We start from the raw sequence: 21,983 nt of genomic DNA, 5'->3' as shown, positions 1-21,983 counted from the left end.
GAGGCCGCAACGGTGAGGCTCTGCGATTGGCTGCCGCTGGCGCGAACGCGGCGCGCGCGGTGCCGCTCTGAGGCGACGGGCGAAGAGGGGGGGGCGAGGAACAGGCGGCGGCCTCGCCAAACCATAGAGGCGTGCCCAGCCAGCCCGCCGGCCGGCCTTCCGAAACCGAGAGCCGTGACGCCACACGCGCCCCTTCGACGAATCGCCATCATGGCGGATAAGGAAGGTAAGCGAGCCCTGCTCTGCCGAGAGGACGGCTCCTCCGGAAAAGGCCCCGCTCCCGCACTCCCTTCCCGCCCTGGCGGGGAGCCCCTCAGCCAATCCCAGCGCCCGTCGGTCTGGCCCCGCCCCGTTTCCCCGTCGCTGCCCAATGGCGTGCGCCGCGCGCGCTGGGCCCGCCCGCTCCAACTCTCCCCGCGGCGGCGCGTCCGCGCTTCTGGCTCCCTCGGCGGCGGCGGCGGCGGCGGCGGCGGCGAGTGCGCCGGGATGAGGCGGGCCGGGCTGCCCGATGGCTCAGGTAGGCCGGGCCGGGGCGGCTCCCCGGTGCCTGGCGCGGGAATTGGCGCTCTCCGCCTCCCCGCCTTTTGCCCGGCAGCTTCGCTCCGCGCCGGCCTGAACCTTCCCGGCGGCTGCTGAAGGGCGCCGCAGCAGCCGGGTCTCCGCCCTCCGGAGGAGCAACGCGGGCGCCGCGGCTGCCCAGGCGCCGAGCGCGGGGTTGGGGCGGGGCGAGACCGTTCCCTCCGGGCCCCCGGAGAGCCGCCGGGCCTCCCTGCCCCCGCTCGGCCTTTCTGGGCGGCGCAGCCCGGTTGCTCCCGGGGCGGGGGGGCCTTGCCATTGTTGGCCCGGCGCAGCCCGCCCGGCGCCCCGGGAACAGGCCCGGCTCTCCCGCGCGGTTGGGCTGCCTGCCTTGAAACGAGGCGGCGTGGGAATGCCTCCGCAGACCGAAGCGGAGTCTCCCAGGGTGGAAACGAAGGATCTTCGTTGCGCTGCACGCCGGAGCTGGGTTTTCTTTTGAAGCATTAAAGAAAACAAATGACAGTTTGACCCCTCTGGTGTTGTGTGCTGTCTTGTGAAAAAGGCTGCCCGCAGACTTGGAGCTTTAATATTGATATTGTGGAAAATAATTTCTAACAACAAAAAAATGGTGTGCCTGTGTGCATCAGTGATAATTATCGAGCCAATAGTAAGGTCTGCACAGGAGTATACTAGTAGGATTTCATGTTTAATTATTAGATGTTCTCATTTTCTGGTAAGCTTGGGAGTATAGATAAATACTTTCATGGTACATAAAAAGTAACCTTTTCCCTTCTATCTCATATCCTGAAGTTTGTTTTACTAATAATTTGTTTTCATGCAACTATAAAATTAATTAAATTGCACTGATATATTTTAGCTGCCTTTGATGATGCAGTGGAGGAACGAGTGATCAATGAAGAATATAAAATATGGAAAAAGAATACTCCCTTTCTTTATGATCTTGTAATGACACATGCCTTAGAATGGCCCAGCTTGACTGCTCAGTGGCTTCCTGATGTAACCAGGTAATTCTCTAAGAATTGAACAGAGTGAGATTTCTGGGTAAACGCTTGAAGAATAGCTATAAGCAGCATTTAGCATAAATTTAACTTAAAGACCTTGCTCCCATTATCTCAAAGTGCCAATAATCTTTGCGTGCATAGCATAAAATTATAAATGCATTTAGTTTTCTAGTTCTCCTTACCAGATACTCATGCACAGTGCATTAAGTTCGATAGAATGGACTTGAATTATGACAACGTGCATATCGGGGATAAGACTTAAATGCACACAGTAATCCTCAAAATACTTTTAATTTTCTTTTGTAGCTGATTATCACCATAATAAATAGGGGTGAGCACAGCAAGTAAAACCTATTTTAAATCAGAATAAATCTTGTTCCATAAATTTTACTAAACCATTATGGATGCATTGTGTTTGGCAAAAACAAAATCTAAAATGTACCTGTTACTCAGTCCTGGGAAATAATGGTCAAATCTTAAAGGTGGGCATAGCGAAGAAACAGGAATCGTGTGGAGTCTTCAGACAGGATTTTATATAATTAGGATGCTGTAGCAGGAAGCTCTCTAAACCCCCTCTCTAATTCATCTTAATGCTAAACTAATCAAGGTGAGGTTTGTTTGAATTTATTTCTCACATTCCTGGGACTCGCATACCTTTTCTGTAATGCCTTGGCCTTCTCTGAGTCAGGCCATATACTATTACACAGCTCTTTTAAGTTCAGCCCAATCTCATTTTTAATGGCATTACAGACCTGAAGGCAAAGATTTCAGTATCCACCGGCTAGTTCTTGGGACCCACACGTCTGATGAGCAAAATCACCTTGTGATCGCCAGTGTCCAACTCCCCAATGATGATGCCCAGTTTGATGCCTCACATTATGATAGTGAAAAGGGAGGTAAGAGGAAAAATTACATTTTTAGTTGTTTAAAGCATAGCTCAGGGGCTATCACAAAGAAGAGGGAGTCAAGCTGTTCTCCAAAGCGCCTGAGAGCAGGACAAGAAGCAACGGATGGAAACTAGTCAAGGAGAGAAGCAACCTAGAACTAAGGAGAAACTTCCTGACAGTTAGAACAATTAACCAGTGGAACAACCTGCCTCCAGAGGTGGTGAATGCTCCAACACTGGAGGTTTTTAAGAAGAGACTGGCCAGCCACTTGTCTGAAATGGTATAGGGTTTCCTGCCTGAGCAGGGGGTTGGACTAGATGACCTCCAAGGTCCCTTCCAACTTTATTATTATTATTATTATTATTATTATTATTATTATTATTATTATTATTATTATTATTATTATTATTTGCATCTTTTGTGTAATTTTTGGCAGTCCCTGATTTCTTGTTCTGGTTTTATTGACTAATGGTTTAAAATTTAGTTATGTTTCCATTAGGTGCATGATGAACATCTGATAACGAGCTGATAAAACACTTGTATAACATTATAAATATGAAATGTCAGTATTTTCTTTTTTTAGATAAAGGAAAGCTTTTAAAGTCAAATTTGCTTAAGCACGGTTTAATAGCAATAGTAGTTTCCAGAGCTTAAATATTTAGACTGCTGTATGGTATTATTGCATTAGCTTTTACAATTCTGTTCTGAATTCATATCCTATGATCAGCAACAAAGAAGAGTTTATAAACTCTTTATTTCCAGAATTTGGCGGCTTTGGATCTGTTAGTGGAAAAATTGAAATTGAAATAAAGATCAACCATGAAGGAGAAGTGAATAGAGCCCGCTACATGCCTCAGAATCCTTGCATTATTGCCACAAAAACTCCATCCAGTGATGTTCTTGTATTTGATTATACGAAACATCCATCTAAACCAGGTTTTTGCCAATTTTCATGTCTTTCATCTGCTTTTTGGAAATATAATCCTAAGAATGTTATATGCCAATTAATCACACTTTGAATGTTAAAAATTAATTAAAAGTAACATGCATTCGAGCAAGTAGGAAAAGTGTATATGATACTGTTTACTAAGGAAGGATTTTGAGTAACAGTTTAATTATGTGGTTAAACTAGACAGTCAGGTTTTCTTAATTTTGAATCAGGTTGGAGTTAAAGGTGACACTTTCACAGTAGTTACGTGGTTGTTATTTGCAATTCCCTAGTGTTCAATGTTTTAAAAAATGAGAAGCAATGATTATTATTTTATTACATTTGTGCTTTTGCTTAGTCACTGCTTTCTTTGTAGATCCTTCTGGGGAGTGCAACCCAGATCTGCGTCTTCGGGGGCATCAAAAAGAAGGTTATGGTCTGTCTTGGAACCCAAATCTTAGTGGACATTTGCTAAGTGCATCTGACGATCATGTGAGTAATTATTTGCTTAATTAGCACATCCATTTCATGTATTAATTGCCAGATAAATTATCCTAACAAAACACACTTTCTCTCCTTGTTTAAGACTATTTGCTTGTGGGACATAAGTGCTGTTCCAAAGGAAGGGAAAGTGGTGGATGCTAAAACGATCTTCACTGGTCATACAGCTGTGGTGGAGGATGTTTCCTGGCATTTGCTCCACGAATCTCTTTTTGGATCTGTTGCTGATGATCAGAAACTCATGATGTAAGCAAAGCAGTGTCCTTTATTTCTGATTTTTTTTAAAAAAAGAGGGTTTTGATAATCACACTTCCAACGATGAATGTATTACTATTCTATGAGAATAGTTTTTTAAACTGAATTGCTTTATTTTCTTTTTTTTTTTAAGCTGGGACACCCGTTCAAACAACACTTCCAAACCAAGCCATTCGGTGGATGCTCACACTGCTGAAGTAAACTGCCTGTCTTTCAATCCTTACAGCGAGTTCATTCTGGCTACAGGATCAGCCGATAAGGTACCTAACTAGAACTATGTATAAGTGTTTTGCCTTTAAAGTCATGGTTTCAGTTAAGGGTCTTTTCGTTTTATTGGAGAGGTATTGGATATATAATTGCACAATATTGACTACATGAAATAAAGGGCAAATGTTTTAATTTGTCAACCTGTGTTTTGATCTTCCTGGACAGACTGTTGCATTGTGGGATCTGAGAAACTTGAAACTAAAGCTGCATTCCTTTGAGTCACATAAAGATGAAATATTTCAGGTAATTCACATAATGGCTATGGAATGGTTTGCTCTTGATCCTTTGACAAGTTGGGCGTCTTTAAGAAGACCTTTCAAAAGTTCTACAGTTAAAGGAAACATTTGGTTAATGTACTGTTCCTTTTTTCCCCTCTCAAGGGCAGTGCACAATAGTTCACTTGCCATTAAGTTACCTAGCCAGGGAATGGAATTAAAGTTAGGAAATAAGATGGTTCTAACCAAGTAATTCACATGTCTGAGGTGGTGCCCCAAGTGGCCTGTTGTGGCACTTGAAGGACTAATAAAACTTGAAACAGATTATGGTCATGTGATGTGTCACATTTGCTTAATGGCTGATGGAAGAAAAATCATAAGTCCATCATGGTCGCATGCCTCACTTAATCACTTAGCAGTGGAGTTGTTGCTCCAAGTTGTCATTAAGTGAGTGCCTGTAGTACAACAATGTGTTTTGCATCATCTTACTCCTCAGGTTCAGTGGTCACCACACAATGAAACTATTTTGGCCTCCAGTGGTACTGATCGCAGACTGAATGTCTGGGATTTGAGGTGAGCATCAAATTAGTGTAATGACACGTTTGTAAGTTTTATCAGGAATGGTTTTCATATAATGCAGCGTCTTCTTTTCTAGTAAAATCGGAGAAGAACAATCTCCTGAGGATGCAGAAGATGGTCCACCTGAACTGCTGGTAAGTGAGTCTTTAATCTACTCAACCACTCAATACAGTCCAAGCAACACAAGCCCTAAAAAAAATAACACTGCCATACATTACGAACATCTCAGAAACCACCAACAGACTACTACAACTACATGGAATCAGCGTAGCACACAAGCCAACCAAAGCCTTTAAAAACATCCTAAGTTAACCAAAAGACCCAGCGGCCCCAGAAGAAAAAAACTAGCCTTCTACAACATGCAGTGTCCTGAGAGCAACAGCCGCTAAGTAGGACAAACAGAAGACTGGCAAAATGCATCCATAAACGCCAACTAGCAGTCAGAAGACATGGTGAAAACTCCTCAATTTTGCAACATATGGATTGACCTAACTATTGTTTCAATTGGGAAACTGACCTAGACCAAGCCAAGTCCAAAAATGCTGGAGAATTTCTAGAAGCTTGACACACTGACCAATTAGCCATCAATAGATACACAGACATAAAAAATTATGCAAAGAGACAACCAACAAGCCAAAAAGGGAACAAAAATATCCCCACCCAGATGAACATAGATTTACTCCAGGATTAATATTGGACCAACAATCAAGTGAGTCCAGTCAAGGAACTGCCAAGCAAGCCAACAATTGAGCCTCTTAAGACCCACCACCCCTACCAATACTGGCAGGGCCAGCCACTAGAATGTAAACTGAGGGCAAACCCCACTCCTTACTAGTATTGATAATGTTACCTAGTTGGGCGATAAAACATCTGCAGGAAAACAACCAAGCTCAGAGCGCACCAAGGACCCCTCCTACTTTAATCTTGCCACAATGGTATCTCTGATACTTCTCCGTTTGAAATGATTCCCCCCCCCTTTCATCTTTTACCCAAAAATTCCAGAGTCCATCTGACTGAACAAACTTTTTGCTTTTGCCACTTTCTGTAATCTTATTTTGTCCTGAGATGTGCTTTCCAAATCTACACTGCAGTGAAAGAGGTAATTCAATACGGTGAAAAGTATGGTCAAACGATGCTTATTCATGTTCTCTATAGTTACTTTTGAGACTGCAAAAATGTGATATTGGGCAAAATTTCTCCTCCAGGTTGTATCGGTCCGCCTTGGTTTGTCCACTGGTTTCCAAGAAGTTAATTTTCCAAACAGAAGCAATTCATAGTGCTTTTCCATGATCTGTCCCCAGTCTTACAGAATACCGTAATAAACCATTTTGGTTTTGAGGAACAAGTTCTGAAAAACCACTGGGCCATACCAAAGATGGAGCGATTTGGAGAAGCAATGGAATTATTCTGGAGCTTAAAAGTTCAGTTCCTGCCATAGGTTTTGCACATGTTGACTTTTTATGCCCATGTAATTTAAAATAGAAAACTCCAGCAACTTTATTGCTAGGCTAGTATTTTATACGGTATTCTAGAATGTGCTTTTCAAAGCTTATATATTAGTTTAGAAGTAAGTATTAAAGATTAATACATTTTATATGGGCAAGTCTCTTGGGTTTTATAGTTTGTTTCTGATAGTACACTCTGTTGCTGTTGTGTATTTATGTCGCTGTCTCTCTGTTTCTGGTATTAGTTCATTCATGGGGGTCACACTGCAAAGATATCTGACTTCTCCTGGAATCCCAATGAACCCTGGGTAATTTGTTCTGTATCAGAAGATAATATAATGCAAGTGTGGCAGATGGTAAGTATTTGATTATTTCAAGGCTAAGCCGAAATGGAGATTTTAAATGACTGTTCCATTACTTATGTTAGTTTGTAATCTTTAGTCATTCCTTGCATGAACAATGTTGACTCCAGAACTAGTTATATTGTGGCAATGTCTCTATATACAACATGTGACATTCTAGGGTGTGCTTGTTGAAAGTTGCCTTATGCTAATGAAAGGCATTTATCACCTTACAAAGTATTTGAGGAAAGAGTAATAGAATCCTTATGCTAAAACACCTAAACAATATTGCATATTGAAGCTGCTTAAACAATAACCTGTCAGTGACGAGGTTAAGAATTATGGAGTCCTTGGTGTTCTCTGAGCTTGGTGGCTTTCTTGCAGACGTTTCATTGCAATTCATACTGATGTTACCTCATTGAGTAAACTACCGTGTTTCCCCAAAAGTAAGGTCTGCCCCCAAAATAAGCCCTAGCTTGATTTGGGGGGCGTGGACCTAATATAAGCCCTCGTTTTGGGGTGAGGGGCACACCTAAAAGTCAAGCGGGGGTGGGGTGTGGAGCTTACCATTGCAGCCAGGCCTCCCATGGATCGACAGTTGCCTTGCCGGCCCACCTCTTCTGCAGCCGAAGGAGCAGCTTCATTCTGCAGCTGAGAATGGAGCTCCGGCCTGCATTTTGTAGTCACGAGGCCTCTCCGGGAGCTGGGCAGGGCTGACGGTGCTGAAAATGAGACCTGGTGCCTCTTGGAGGCCAAAGCAAAAATAAGACCTGGTCTTATTTTTCGGGTAGCACGGTAGGTAACATCAGGGTGAATGAAATGTCTGCAAACAAGCCACCAAGCTCAGAGAGCACCAAGGTCACCGTAGTTCAACTCTGAGCTATATTCTTTGCTATTGGAGTGGTTAACAGTTGCCTTCAGAATTGGTATGCTTTGCCCACCGAATCAATATTTCTCTATTCATCTCCTGTTGCAGGCTGAGAACATATATAATGATGAAGATCCTGAAGGAAGTGTGGATCCAGAAGGGCAAGGATCCTAGACATTTGGCCCCTTTTCTTATTTCTCTTACTGTCCTCTTCCTGCCTTTTCTAACTATCTTAAGATTGACAACATTTGACAGAAACAAATCACACACTGCATTCAGCAGCTCATTTGTGAATGCTGTTCATCTGAGAACGTAAAAGGTTGCTGTTGAATGTTGACAGATTGGCCTTTTTTGACCATTTCTCTTCTAAAGAATTTGTTAGTTATGCTAGTGTGAATATCTTTCCGATTAATTTGTGATTATTATTTTTTTTAAAAAATACTAGGTATGCTCAAACTGTTGCAATACAAGCGTTGATTGCGTTTTAAGTGCAGGGGGGATTCTCTTATAAATACTTTGGGTGGCCTCCAATAAAAGAGTTGGAGTTACTTTTGTTCTCTAATCATCAACTTCTTGGCGTGGATAAATCCAATACAGGCTCATCAATTCTCATTCTTGTCTCTAGCTGCTGTCAAGTGAGACTTTCTTTCTTCCTAGGTTTCTCTGTAACATCTTGTTCCCTCTATCGTTTTCCAATAAGGCATCTTAGGATGTTAGGATATGAATATAATATGGTGATAGCCTATACATCCGCACATGGCTTGGCTGTCTCTGTCTCTTTCTTGAAATGTGTTTTATCTTTCATTTCTTGTTAATTGTTTTTGTTTTTTTTTAACTTGGGAGACCAAGTTGTAAAAGGTGTTTCAGCTGAATGATACATAACAGACCTTGTGCCCAGCTGCCTGGAACTGAACACTCGTAACAAGTATACATAATAAAGAATGATGAAACTAGTTCAGTTTGCCTCAGAACATTTGCTGTGTGGATTTAACTGTTTCACCAGCAGCCAGTGTAACTTCATGAATTCTGTAAAAACAATTCAAGTGAAATAAAATTCATTTTTTTATGTAGAATGTGACTTGTCTTTTTTTTCTTCACTTGAACACGTACAGATTTTTTACCAAATAATATATTATTGAAAAATTTGTCTTCTAGGTTTCTTAGGAAGTGCAGATACTCCTTGAGTTACTAACATAACTGAGTCTCAAACGACAGTTGTACATCATTGTGGTCATAGATTGAGGTATCGTGATTGGACCTGATTTTTTTGACATTTTTGTGGTGGCTATTAAGCGAATACCATGGGCATTAAATGAATCTATTTTCCCCAATGGGAGTTTCTGCCAGAAATAAATGTCACAAATGGCTGTCATGTGCCTGGGATGCTGCAAACAACTATAAAGTGAGCCTGGTTGCTAAGCACCCAAAACGTGAGCATCTGGCTGGGGTGTGGTGTGGGTTTTGGGGGGGAAAGCGGTAAGTAGCATTTTGAGGGAGTCTCATGTAACTGCTAAGCAACCAATAGGGCTACCTGTATAGGTAGATCAGCTGAAGTAAATTGTTAGCTGTTGGGAATAAAAATGGAGCGATTGAATCCGTAACTTGGTTCTTGGCTGCAGTGGCCTTCCGGAGAGGTGGTGAAATGCAGGCCAGAGCTCCATTCTCAGCTGCGGAAGCAGAAGAGGTGGGTCGGTGAGGCAAGTGTCGATCCATGGGAGGCCTGGCTGCAGTGGTAAGCCCATGCCCCGGGTTGATTTTTAGGTGTGCACCTCATCCCAAAACTAGGGCTTATTTTTCAGATAGGGCTTATATTAGCCCCCCCCCCCCCCGCCCCGAAAATCAAGCTAGGGCTTATTTTTGGGGAAACGCGGTATATAATTTTTTTCCATTTAACTTTTTCTGACCTAGAAAAAATACAAGATATGGTTAAGTTCCAATTGATGTTCAAACAGGGTGGATCCCCCTGGGCTTTAAATTAATATAACCGTATTTGTCACTCAACACATAGGCAGTCCTCAACTGTGACTGGAATTTCTATCATAAAAATGTGCCCCACACTTAGCAACAGCAGTTCCTGCAGCCCCGGTTGTCACCTGGGTGGTTAAGCAAGGCAATTCCCTGCCAGCTTCCCACAACCAAACTCCTTGGGGGGCCTGGGAGGAAGTTGTCAGTCCCAGGCTTGCAGGCAGGTAACTCGCTCTGCCCTGTGGGGGAGGGGGTGCCCTTTGAGTCAGGGAGAGTGAACAGGTGGGGGAGACTTAAAAACTTGCAATTTTGGTTTTTATTTTTGGATGGTGCTCAGAATCACTGAGAGAGTGGGTGGCCATGTAAATTGTCTTATATAAACTCCCTGCTAACCTTGTTGATTTTTCTGGAGATGTGCGCAAGAAAGTTTGCAAATGGTGATTGCGGGGTGCTTGGCAACTGGTTGTAAGTGCAAGTGGATTGCCAAGCGCCCCAAGGTGCGATCAGGAGGCTGTGGGGGGTACTGGGACAGCCAGAATTCCAGTGACTGGTTGTAATTACCATTCAGTTAGAGTCATGGCTTGGAATGGTTGCTGGTTGAATGTCATAGAGGACTCCTTGTACAGGAAACCAGTTCTTGTGTGAAGAATTTTTGATTGAATTTGTTTCTTAGTAACATGCATTGCAAGTCTACAAAAAGCTCATTTCATTATTCATAAGCAAGTTTTATACAGAAAATTAAATATTGACAAAGGTTTTGACGTGACATTGTGGTAATGCTTATCTGGTGTCCTGTTAACATCAGATTTGTCATAATGGCCACATCTCAAAAAACGTGTTCCTTTTTGACACAGTAAAAATGCAAACTCTCATCCGAGAAATCTTGCTGCTATTAGTCGGATGGAGTCCATATTTGTAAGCAGGGGGAAAGATGGCCGTGCTTAGATTCAGTCTTCATCTTGCTCCACTTCCGATTTGCAGAGTTGCCCGTACATTTCTAAGCAGCCTCTGTGAGAATTGAAAATTGGTTACTCGGCTACATGAGTTCTGTTACAAAAGACAATATATTGCAAAATAACATTTGGTCTTGGGGTGCTTTGAACATAAACTGTAGATCCTACTTAGGATGAAACCTGACAGTAGGAAAAATTATATAACCATATTTATATCAAAGCAGGATATCTTTATTTGTTATAATTCGAATATTGTACCAAAAAAACCCTGTCTGTACATATAAAATAATTAGATTATATGCTCATTATACCATGGTTTTTCTAAATATTCTGTACAGAGCGAGATGCTATACCCTTGGTATAGTAAGAGGGGCTCTTACGCTACACTCACTCGTAGCCCAAAGGCCAGGAAGCGAGGTGCAAAGGTAGTAAAAACAGGAAATCAAGACTTCTGGCCCCAAAGTGTTTCTTATTTTCAAGCCCTTCTCTATTAATGGTGTTTTCTTCCTTATTTTGCTTTTACGTGGATACTGACCAAAGAAATGAAACCTACTTGTAAATGGACAGTTCTTGATGTAAGCTGGCTTTCAGTTCTTCTAATTCTTGGTTCTTTCGTTGCTGAAGTTGAACTCCAGTCTTCAGTTCCCGTATTCTGTTTTCCATCTCCTCCACTTGCTCCTGGGAGCAAAAAAAAAAAAAAGGACAGGTAATCCTCAACTTGCAACCAGAGTTGGGATCATGTTGCTAAGCAAGGCGGTTATTAAGAGTCCTATCTGATTTTATGATGTTTTTTACCACAGTTCAGTGAAGTATGGTGCTAAGCAAACCAAGCTTCCCCCAATAACTCGTCAGAATCCAGCTGGGAAAATCACAAAGGGCGATCAAACAATCATGGCACACTGCAACCGTCATAAATACATGCCAGTTGCCAAGCCCCCAATTGGATCACATGACTGGTGGCGCTACCCAGGTGGTCAGTGGGAGGGCTGGTGATAACTTTCTTCAGCATCTTTGTCATTTTGAATCTTTATTGTGGCCTTGCAATCAAGACGGACCCAGCTTTGCTCTTCCGCAGGAAGGACCGGTCCCTTGTGTGAACTTGGGGAATGGACACGTAAACTGAAAGTGACCCTTGCAAACACAGAAAACGTTTACTGTCTGCATTTTTAGTCGGCCAAATCACACGCTACATCCTTGATGGAACCCATAAACTTATAATAATTTAAATAAATTATAGACGTTCCTAGTTTAGTGACCACAAATGGGACTGGCAACTCAGTTATTAAACAAAATGTTCGCTAAACGGAACCGTGACTATTCACGATCTTTGCTTTACAGACCTGTGAAGGTCATAAATGTGAGGATTGGTTGTAAAGTTAACTTTTTTATCACTGTCATAATTGCAAATGCTCATTAAATAAGGCAGTTTGCTAAATGAGAATTACCCGTTTCGTTTAAGTTGACTAGTTTCTAAATTGACTAATCGATTAGTCTGGGCAACTGTCAAAAGTTAAAAAAAATGGACATAATGGCCACAGTAACCTAAAAACAAAATGGCTGACATGCACTGTATAGTGCCAGTATACCAACAGTGGGTTTGATTCATATATAGCATAAAATAAATCCTCCTAAAATGTACTGGCAGGACTAGTTTTTATATGTTCAATATTTTTTTGTTTTGAAAATGCATGTAAAACAAAAGTAGCTGTGAGGGGGGAAATTATATAAAACCTTTTCAGGCCAAATCAAAGTTTACACAATAAAAATGAAAACTTGAAAAGTTTCTAAAAGTGCGAGTAATGACATAATTGGTGAAGTAATTTTGCAGTATGACCTTAGTTACAAGTCTGCTGGCCTGTAGAAGTGATGTGATTCACTGTGCTTTTTTTTTTTTTAACCACTATGAGATTACACAATTTTGTTCATTCTAATTATCTTTGCATATGAAAGATACGGTATTAAGCCGTCTTAAAGGCATGTTACTAGCTTAACACTAAAAACATGCTGAAGTTTCATGATCCATATAGTTCTTGACGTAGGATGACAGCTGGCGACAGACTTTCCGTTGTCAAGCAAGGCTGTGATTGTTAACCACGTTGCACCTGAATTTGCAAACTTGGTTGCCGTTCAGCTTCCCCCATTGACTTGGCTTGCCAGGAGCTGGTGGGAAGGCAGCAAATGGCGCTTGCAATACAGGATGTCCCACAACCACCAGACAGACGGGGTTGCCAAGAGCCTCAATTTTGGTGAGATGTCTGTGGCAAGGCTGCGACGGTTGTTACTGCGAGGACTGGTCGTCACTTTTTCAGTATTGTAATTTCGGTCATTAAATGAACGGTTGTAAGCCGAGGACTACCTGTATTGAGGGAGCTGGGAGCTGACAGCCCTTGGTGCTGTTTCAGGTGCCTTTATGGCTGCTTAGTTGTAGTCTGCTGCTGAAAATAAATGTTCAGTCTGGTCCTAGTGCATTTCAAAACCCTTATTATTCTGATGTCCCCCAGATCCAGGGTTCCTTCAAGTCCTCCCTGGCCGAATGTGTTACAGCTCAGTCCTATTCATAGAAAGCAAAATGTGCTTGTGTGGCCACAAAAATAGGCTGTTATTTATATATTCTCCAGAGAAGGGTCAGATCACGTGGCTTAAAATCTCACTGCACAAGTAAATAGCTTTCCCTAATCCTGCTAGTTTTTCCTTTTTTGAACAAATATAATTTGAATAATAGAAGATCAATAAAGCTTCCTTTTGGAATTCCGACTCTTCTGGAGTTACAATCCCTATGCGTCTGCAAGGTGTCCCACGGATTCAAAAAGCTACTAAGCAGAAAAAGATGTCAACAATGAATGTATTCAGAAGTTCCATCCCTTCCTAATTCGTTCCACAACATCTGTCACCTACATAGTGTAATGGTGCGTATAAGCAAGGATCGGTTATGATAAAGCCCAGCTCTTGAAACAACTTGTTGAACTGAGAGGAAAACGCAACGTGGGGTCCCTGCCTCTGCTACAGATCTGCAAATAGCCACAGCCCAGCTCAGCTGTGAGGAAATGGCAGGGATGCTATGCTTCTCCACCCTCCTTTAAAATAATTTCCTCAGTAGAGGGCCTAATAAAGATACAGCTCAGTCATAAATTACAGATTTTTTTTTGCTCACGAACCAACATAATTATGGTTCCTTTCTAAATTGAATATAAGGTTGCAGTGTCTTTGAGCAAAGCACAGGATAATTTCTTTAGTTTTTCATACAGAGATAACAATAAAGTGTGAAGGCTTGTTAGTTAAGACAATCAGAGAGATATCTAAGAAAATGGCATAGAAAATTGCAACCTTTTCTCTGGCTTGCTTCATAAAAACTTGCTACACCATTATGACCCTCATGCTTGGTTTTGATTTGTGTGTCCAAGATGGGACCACAGTTTCCCTTATGATACAGATAATCCTTGATTTAAAACAATTTGTTGTTTGAAGTTACAACAGCATTTGAAAAAAATGGCTTATCATTGGTCCTCACGCTCACAACCATCACAGTGACCTAAAGTCACATGATCAAGATTTGGTTGCGTGGCAACTGGCAAGTATTTACAACAGTTGCAGTAACCCAGCATCACATGATCACAATTTGCAACCTTCCCTGCCAGTATCTGATAAGGAAGGTTGATGGGGGAAGCCAGATTTGCTTAATGACAGCGTGATTCATATAAAAGTTACAGAGATTTTCTTAACAACGGTCACAAAAAAGTTTATAAAATTGGGTGCAACTAATAGCTGTCTTGCTGCGCAATGGAAGTGCTGGTCCTACTTGCAAGTCAGGGCCTGCCTCCTGTCAAAGTCTTGAAAAGCCACCAGTTGGGAGGAGGGCTCAAGCCAGGCCTCACTCACCTCCCCCGAATGCCCTGGAGGCTGATCTGGCCTTTCCTGGAGGAAAGCTGTCAGACTGGGAGATTCCTGTATTATGGGCAGAGAACAATAAAGTAACTGGTTTGAACCCCGCATGGGTCTGGTTGTTTGTGCCTGACAACACACAAAGCTAACGTTCCAGAGCAAAGCATTATGGAGCTATTCTTAAAGTGATTTTTTTTCCTTCTTAACCAGTTGATTCACTCACCTGCAGCCAGCAGCCCAACATTGTTCTCCCTCCGTGATCGAGTTTAGCTCAAATCTCCTTTTGCCCTGCCGAGCTACCTTTCTGGGCAAGCGCTGCATCAGGTGGCCTGGCAGCTAACCAGAAGAGGACGGGTGGAGGTCATAAGGCTTACCTTGTATTGCAGGACCTCTTCGTCACGCTTCTGCTTGATCAGCAGAATCTGTTCCTCCAGGTTCCTGTTTTGCAGTAGCAACTTGCTGACTTCTCCCTGCAACGGCCGCAGGGTCTCCTTCAGCCTGAGGACTTCGCTCTGGGTGGTTTGCAAGGCCTTGCTGCTGGCGTCTCTCCTCTCCAGGAGGCGCATCAGTTTCGGTTCGTAATGCTCCTCCAAGCACTGACGGTTCTCCAGGACAAAACTTTCAAATTCCATGGAAAGCCGCCGGCTCTCTTGGAGGTGACGGCTGCTCCCCTCGTGCCGCGGAGCCTTCAGCCTCTGCCTAAAATGTTCCTTCTCTGCCTCATAAGTCTCTTTCAACTGGGACAGCTCTTCTGAGAGCTGGCTGGCTCTGTTTTCCAGTTCTCTTCGGTAGTCCACGTGTTGAGTGACTTCATGCCTCCTGGCTTCCAGCTGATACTGGCACGCCACGCATTCCCGCGTCACCCTAAATAGCTTCCGCTTCACCTGTCGAATCTCATCCCGCAAGTTATCCTTCTCTAGCTCTACTTTGGCATGGAGCCTGTAGGCTTCCAGAACCTCTTCGTGGGCCCGCTGCAGTTCCTCCAGAGCCGGCTGGCGTAAGAGTGTCAGTTCCTTAATGAGCCAGTCCCTCTCATCCTCCAGCTGCTCCACGGCTTCAATGCATTGCTGGAAACGTTCGCCAAGATCTTCCAGGTCCTCGTGTTGGCTCTCAGCGGCAGACGAGTCTTGGCAAGTCACGGAACCCTGAAGCGCCAGAGAGGCCCCAGCAATGTCCGGATTTTGTGGGAATTGAGGGCTAGTGGGGTCCATGTAGAAGAACTCGGGGACATTTTCTTGGTTAAATTCTGGCCGGTCTCCTGCATCGGCAATATTCGAGGTTTCTTCACTATCCTGCTCCACTGGAAGCTCAAAATCTGCCATCTCTTCCCTGGAAATAGAGAGGAAACTGAATCAGGTCCGGGGAAAGAGGCACGTCCTCGTACCAAACAGATGCCATGGCTCTGTACTGCAAATAGAGAAGGAAAGGGGGGATTTAAAGACATTGAATCATGCCATAAAAGGACTTTTGAAGGCATTGTTTAGGAAAGGAGAATTTGAAAAGGAATCGGAGTGGCACGGCGTTTCTGCTGTGAAAATATTAAAAAAGCTTTCTTTCCCAGCAGTTCTGCTTTGAATTACAGTGCTTTAAAACCTGAAATCCTTTTTCCGAATGTACCGGCCAAGAGGCTGGTCTTGCATCCTGGGGCCCCTTCCTGATCCCTTCCCGACAAAGCTCGAAACAGCCACCACATTATCTGATGCTCTAAGCCATCGTCTGCACAGCCTCAACATGTCATCATCCTGGAACAGGGAAAGTTCTCAGCAGAATGATTAACTTTTCGGTTTCTGGAAAGGGCGTAATGCAGAGGAGAGACGGGGCAGGCAGAATTTCTTAAGTACTTCCTAACCTGTTAGTCTGGGGAAAGCGTAAAATGACGCCAACCCCCTGCATGGGTACTTGCCACAGAAATGTGACCTTTATTCATTTGTCCATAGTTTATTTAGTCCACTTATATGCCACTCATCCTTTAGAGAGCACGTGAGCTTAGAAAAACTAACGGAAGAATTTCCTTTTCTAAACTCCCTCTGGGTTGCATTCTGGGCCCTTAACAGTCAGCAGCACCGGAGACGAATATGAAAAGGACAGGGGAGCATGGTACAGTTAATTCTCACCTTGTAACCACTTGTTTAGCAGCCGCGTGAAGGTACAAAAAGAAACACACAACCGATCCCCACACTTACAACCATTGCACCGTCCCCATGGTCACATGACCCAAACCCCAGTGCTCCTCGACAGTTGCAGGGTCTCCCTGGACACCACCTGGTCTCCCTCTGCCATCCTCCGACCAGCAAAGTCAATGGGGGAAGCCTGATTTGCTTAATGACCACATGATTCGCTGAACAACTGCTGGGATTTGCTTAACACCTGGGGCAAAAAAGGTCGTAGAATCAGGCATGCCTCGCTTAACAGCCACCTTGCTTAGCAACAGAATTTCTGGTCCCAATTGCGGTTGTAAGTCAAGGATTAAATGTGCATTATTCTTCCCCTAGAAAAGTTTTTTTGTGCATTAAAGCAGTCCATGAACCTGCGGGCTAGCAGGGATTGTAAATATCCCACCCTTCCTCTTCCCAGGAGGAGGTAGAAGAGGGGGCTTTGGGCCAAGGCATTCTTGGCTAACGCTCCTCAAAGAACCAAGGACTTTAGCAGCAGAGACCAGCTCCCTTAGCAGATCCATGATGAACTTGGTAGGGACGATACAGGCCTTACATTATAGTTTTTGACAGTTTTAACTCTGCTTCTGCTTGTGTTGGTCGCTTTGTTCAGCTCAATGACTGCCAACACTCACTTGTGGCAAATTAAGCCTCGTGCAAAGATGTGGCTATTTTCCTAAGTTTTTAGTCAAAGAAAGATCCATTCCTTTTTGTGAGCACCGAGTTTTGACCTGCAGCATGGCATCCACACTGCTGGGGCTCCTAACCCTGGTATGATAGGAGAGACCTTTCGTCTGAGCCTTGGCAGTTCCTATTCTATCAATAAACATTGGCAGCTGTTTTGAGGTCAGAATCTTTATGTGGAAAAATGTGGCCAGTTGCTTTAAACGTTTGTGTAATCACCCAGCCCATCTTGCGTAGGAAGACTCCGTCCAAGCAGAAAAGTGACATAAATTAGCACAAATGAAAGCAATTTGGTGCCTGAGACATAAGTGTGTATGTTCTCCTTACTTGGCAACATTTTTTTAAAAATAAATATTGATCCAACCCATTAGTGGTTCTAAGATGTTATGTGATTTATTTAGCATTGCTGGCTAGGAATCCAGCAAATTTTAATCTCAGTATATCTGGGCAGTGCCAGGTTTTGGAAACCTGAGTCAGTCTTATGTAATTCCAAGTATTTAAGCACCCTCCAATTTCTGCTGGTTTTTTCTGCCGAATGTATGCAACTTCCACTTCCCAAAGTGTTTGCATTTCTTTCCATACTCTTCTAGTCCTCCCTTAAGCCCACAGTAGGATTAAACCAAAGGTGGGAGAACGACAGGGTTGTTTCTCTTCTTCCCATTTGCCTTCATTTTCTTCCTCTTCCGTCGTTTCCCTCACATCTAATACCTGACAGTAATTCATGCATGGCAGAAACTCACTGCCTCCGTTCTCGGGGACATCACGAAGCCCGAGCGCTCTTTTTTTGACCAACTCCAAATCCCCCGCTCGGCTTCTGGTTCGGAGGGAAACGGTTTCGGCAAACCAGAAAACCGCACTAGCCACCGGTGGGAAAGGGAGTCGCGAGCACGACGTACCTGTCAGCAGGAAAGCCAGGAGGAGTTGTATTTGATAAGTAACAAGTACGTAGGTGTGAATGGGACAAATCAAACGTTTAGCAACGAAAAGGGAGAGAACATTCCGGAACGGATTTTATCGCACCGACCAATCGGAGCAGCTTAGTCGGGCTTAAAGCCGGCTCTACCGGCCGCCGAGAGTTCACCGACTCCTGAAACGCGGCTGCCTTCGCGGCCTCGGACGAAGAGGCGGCGCCCGGTGGATCAGCAGGGCCGCTCCGCACAGCGACCCAGCCCCGCACGACGGCAAGAGCGAAGATCTCTCCGGGCCGGAGAGCCACGAAGCGCTTGGCGGGGAAGCTCAGCTCGAGACGGAGAGCCGAGCCCGCCGAGCGACCGGAGCAGCCGCCCCGCTCCCCGCCCAGCAGCCGCCGAGGCGAGCCGGGGAGGAGGGAGCCGAGGGCGCCGGCAACAGGTCTCGCCCCAGGAGAGAGGGAGGGAGGGCGGGCGGAGGGGGCTGGCTTCCCCGCCCGCGAGGCAGGAGAACCGGCCCCGCTCCCGACTCAGGCCGCTTCCCCGGCAGCGTCTCCCCGGCCCGCCCGCGGCTCTCCGGGCGGGGCTCCGAGGGGAAGGGCTGCTTCCCGGGAGCCACCCCCGCGGCTCCGCGGCTCGCCCCGAGGCGCCCCGGCAGCTCCCGGCCGGTCGGCGGGCCGGCTTCCCCGCGGGGCGCGGCGGGAGTCGGGCAGCGCCTTTGCCAGCCGCCGCTTGTCCGAAGAGCCCCGCCCGCCGCCCCCGCGGAGCCCCCCGGCCGTCGGGCTGCCTACCTGCCGCCCCGGCACGGGCGCCTCCAGCCGCGGCTGCCCCGAGCGGAGGCCAGGCGGCGTTATTAATAACCAGGGACGGAAACCCGAAGCCCCCCCGGCGCCCCCCCGCGCCGCCGCCGGCCGGAGGGAGGAGCCTGGGGAGGCGTGGAGGGAGGCGGGGCCGAGAGGCGCGGGGGGCGGGGCTTAGCTGCGGTGGCCCAAACCGAGGAGAACGGGGGAGTCTGGCCGCGTCTCCCCCAGATTCTGCCCATAGCCGCCAGCTGCGCCTCAGGAAAGGAGGTCTCCGGGCGGGATGGGGGCATATAGAATAAGAGGGTTGGAAGGGACCTTGGAGATCTTCTAGCTGTCCAACCCGGTGCGCAAGCAGGAGACCCTATCGTTTTAGACCAGGGGTCTTCAAACTTGGCCCTTTTATGACTTGTGGACTTCAACTCCCAGAATTCCTCAGCCAGCTGGCTGAGGAATTCTGGGAGTTGAAGTCCACAAGTCATAAAAGGGCCAAGTTTGAAGACCCCTGTTTTAGACCAAGGGCAGCCACAACTTCAGGAGGGAAGCCGACATTTCCCTGGTTAATTGTTCTAACTGTCAGGAAATGTCTCCTTACTTCTAGGTCGCTTCTCTCCTTGGTTAGTTTCCCTCCGTGGTTTCTTGTCCTGCCTTCAGGTGCTTTGGAGAAGAGGTGGACCCTCCTCTTATTTGTGGGAGCCCCTCAAATACTGGAATACTGTTATGCCCGCCCCCCCTAGTCTTCTCATTAAACTAGACCAGTGTTTCTCAACCTTAGGAACTTGAAGATGCGTGGACTTCAACTCCCAGAATTCCCCAGCCAGCTATGCTGGCTGGGGAATTCTGGGAGTTGAAGTCCACGCATCTTCAAGTTCCTAAGGTTGGGAAACGCTGAACTAGACATACGGAGCTGCCTCAGCCATTCATTGGGTGCTTTAGCCTCTAGGCCCCTTATCATCTTTGTTGCTCTTGGCACTCTTTCTTGAGTCTCAGCCTCTTTTTTTGTATTGGGACCAGAACTGGACACAGTATTCCAAGCGTGGTCTTACCAAGGCAGTATAAAGCGGTAACGCGACTTCATGTGATCTTGACACCAAACCCCTCTGTTGGTGTGTCCCAGGATCGCATTGGCTCATCGATGATTGTCCATTAGGACTCCAAGGTCCCTCTCACAGTTACTGCTGTTGAGACATTTGTTTTTTAAATCCTTACTTTCCTGACCATTGACTTGCCTGTTGTTAGATAGGGCTGAGGGTTCAAGTCTGTTGAGATCCTTCTGAATCTTGAATCTATGTTGCTTAGTGTTAGCTGTTTCCCCCCAGCTTGGTGTCATCTGCAAATCTGAGGACTTTCCCCATCTATATTTTTCTATGTTTCATTTTTTCTATGTATTATATAAATGTAATGAATAAAGAAAAAATTGAGGAGTGCCTTGGACCGTGAACAGTCTCCTGGCATTTATAATACAGTAATGCTGCTGCATTACAGGTAAAAAGAAAGTAAAGAAAAGCTTGCATTTTACCATTGTAAGCATTTTATTTATTTATATCCTACCTTTATAATTTTTACAACTAACGTAAGGTGTGAACATATTCTGCTCCTTCCTCCTAATTTCCCATAACAACATCCCTGTGAGGTGGGTTGGGTTGGGTTGGGTGAGAATGACTGGCTTAGGGTCACCCAGCCAGCTTTCATGCTTAAAGCAGGTTATCTCTGCCTCAAAAAACTCAGCGGCCAAAGCCTCATTCAGTAGAACCCGCTTGTTTTTACAAACCATAGTTAAGTCCAGCAGAAATCTCTGTTGTCAAAATGTAACCTAAATCTTAACAGTGGCTTCTTGGAAGGGTGAGGGACTGATTTGCCTTAAATGCCCTCTGCCAAGCTGTGTGTGAGTAACCAAAGGATGCTGAAAGCATTTTAGTGTCCAAAGCCAAAAAGGTTGATTGGTGCTGTTTTGTAAAACAGCAACCACCATATATCACGTCCTTGCCTGTATGCTGTTTTTTTAAGGCGGTCCTGCCTGAAAGTCAAGTCCAACAACTTCTGGGCAGTGGGAGACAGAGGGGATTCTTGTAGGTCAAGGTGGGAGGGAGAGATGCAACTACTCTTAAAGGCTTTGCTGGGAAAAACGTTCCTGCGCTTGCACCCTCAGCTGTAAGGCCCACTGTGGGAGACGGTGCAGTCACTACTTAGGGAAATCGGGGTATGGAGAACTGTAGTGTAAGGTTTCATGTACTGGAATAATGAGGGGACGGGATGGGATGGAACAGAATGGAATAGAATGATAGGACCGGACAGGACAGAACAAAATAAAATAAAATAGAATTATAGGATAGAATGGGATCTTTATTGATACACTGTAGTCATTTGACCATATTAAAAATATAAAACTAATACAAACATTGAGTCAATGCAAAGAAATGCAAAGAAAACAGTAGGACATGTCCACAATAAGTTGTCACTCCTACAATGAAACCCAATCTGAGCTAAATGGCCTTTGAGATAAAGAGTTTGGTCTTACTAGTGACATGCAGGTTTGTTCCTGGCAAAACCTAAGACAGTTTTTCCTGAGTGCTCCAGGTCTTCCCTGGCTGGTGTTCCACAAATGCAGAGGATTTCTTCAAATGGAATTCCATGGGCCCTCAAGGAGCCCACTTGTTCGAAACAAGCCCTAGGAAAAGCTCTTCCTAGATGTTAAGGCATGCCAGCTTTTAAATGTTTTTCTAACTGGGCAGCTGATGGGCAAAAGGCATTATTATGGAAAGGGGACCTGACCAGGGAGGGAGTGGGCACATGGAAGCTGCCTGCAGCCCTTGCTGG

The 21,983-nt window shown here is 45.0% G+C and overlaps 2 protein-coding genes across 4 annotated transcripts; one reads left to right on the top strand and one right to left on the bottom strand.

Moving 5' to 3' along the window:
- The first annotated feature begins 2 nt into the window (after positions 1-2).
- Positions 3-8,897, top strand: RBBP4 (RB binding protein 4, chromatin remodeling factor). Of its 3 annotated transcripts, none has more exons than XM_083369283.1 (12): positions 3-226; positions 1,394-1,541; positions 2,289-2,434; positions 3,188-3,361; positions 3,730-3,845; positions 3,940-4,100; positions 4,243-4,369; positions 4,542-4,619; positions 5,088-5,164; positions 5,247-5,304; positions 6,861-6,971; positions 7,933-8,897. In XM_083369283.1, the coding sequence occupies exons 1-12, from the start codon at positions 211-213 to the stop codon at positions 7,996-7,998; spliced, it is 1,278 nt and encodes a 425-aa protein (XP_083225409.1). In that variant the 5' UTR covers positions 3-210; the 3' UTR covers positions 7,999-8,897. The 3 variants fall into 3 exon arrangements, 2 of the variants coding, with proteins under 2 accessions (XP_083225409.1, XP_083225408.1); XR_014493291.1 differs by lacking the exons at positions 3-226; positions 7,933-8,897 and adding exons at positions 411-517; positions 6,173-6,269; XM_083369282.1 differs by lacking the exon at positions 3-226 and adding an exon at positions 411-517.
- A 1,230-nt stretch (positions 8,898-10,127) lies between these two features.
- SYNC (syncoilin, intermediate filament protein) lies at positions 10,128-17,079 on the bottom strand. The gene is given in 5 exon segments (XM_083369285.1): positions 10,128-10,797; positions 11,296-11,420; positions 14,996-15,949; positions 15,951-15,972; positions 15,974-17,079. Coding segments are annotated over 5 exon segments (1,287 nt in total). The 5' UTR covers positions 16,099-17,079; the 3' UTR covers positions 10,128-10,736.
- Positions 17,080-21,983: the final 4,904 nt, after the last annotated feature.

This window comes from Vipera ursinii, assembly GCF_947247035.1.
Source record: "Vipera ursinii genome assembly, chromosome: 9".
Lineage (NCBI taxonomy): Eukaryota > Metazoa > Chordata > Lepidosauria > Squamata > Viperidae > Vipera > Vipera ursinii.
Note: the sequence above shows the minus strand (reverse complement) of the source record. Positions and strands in the feature narration are given on the sequence as shown.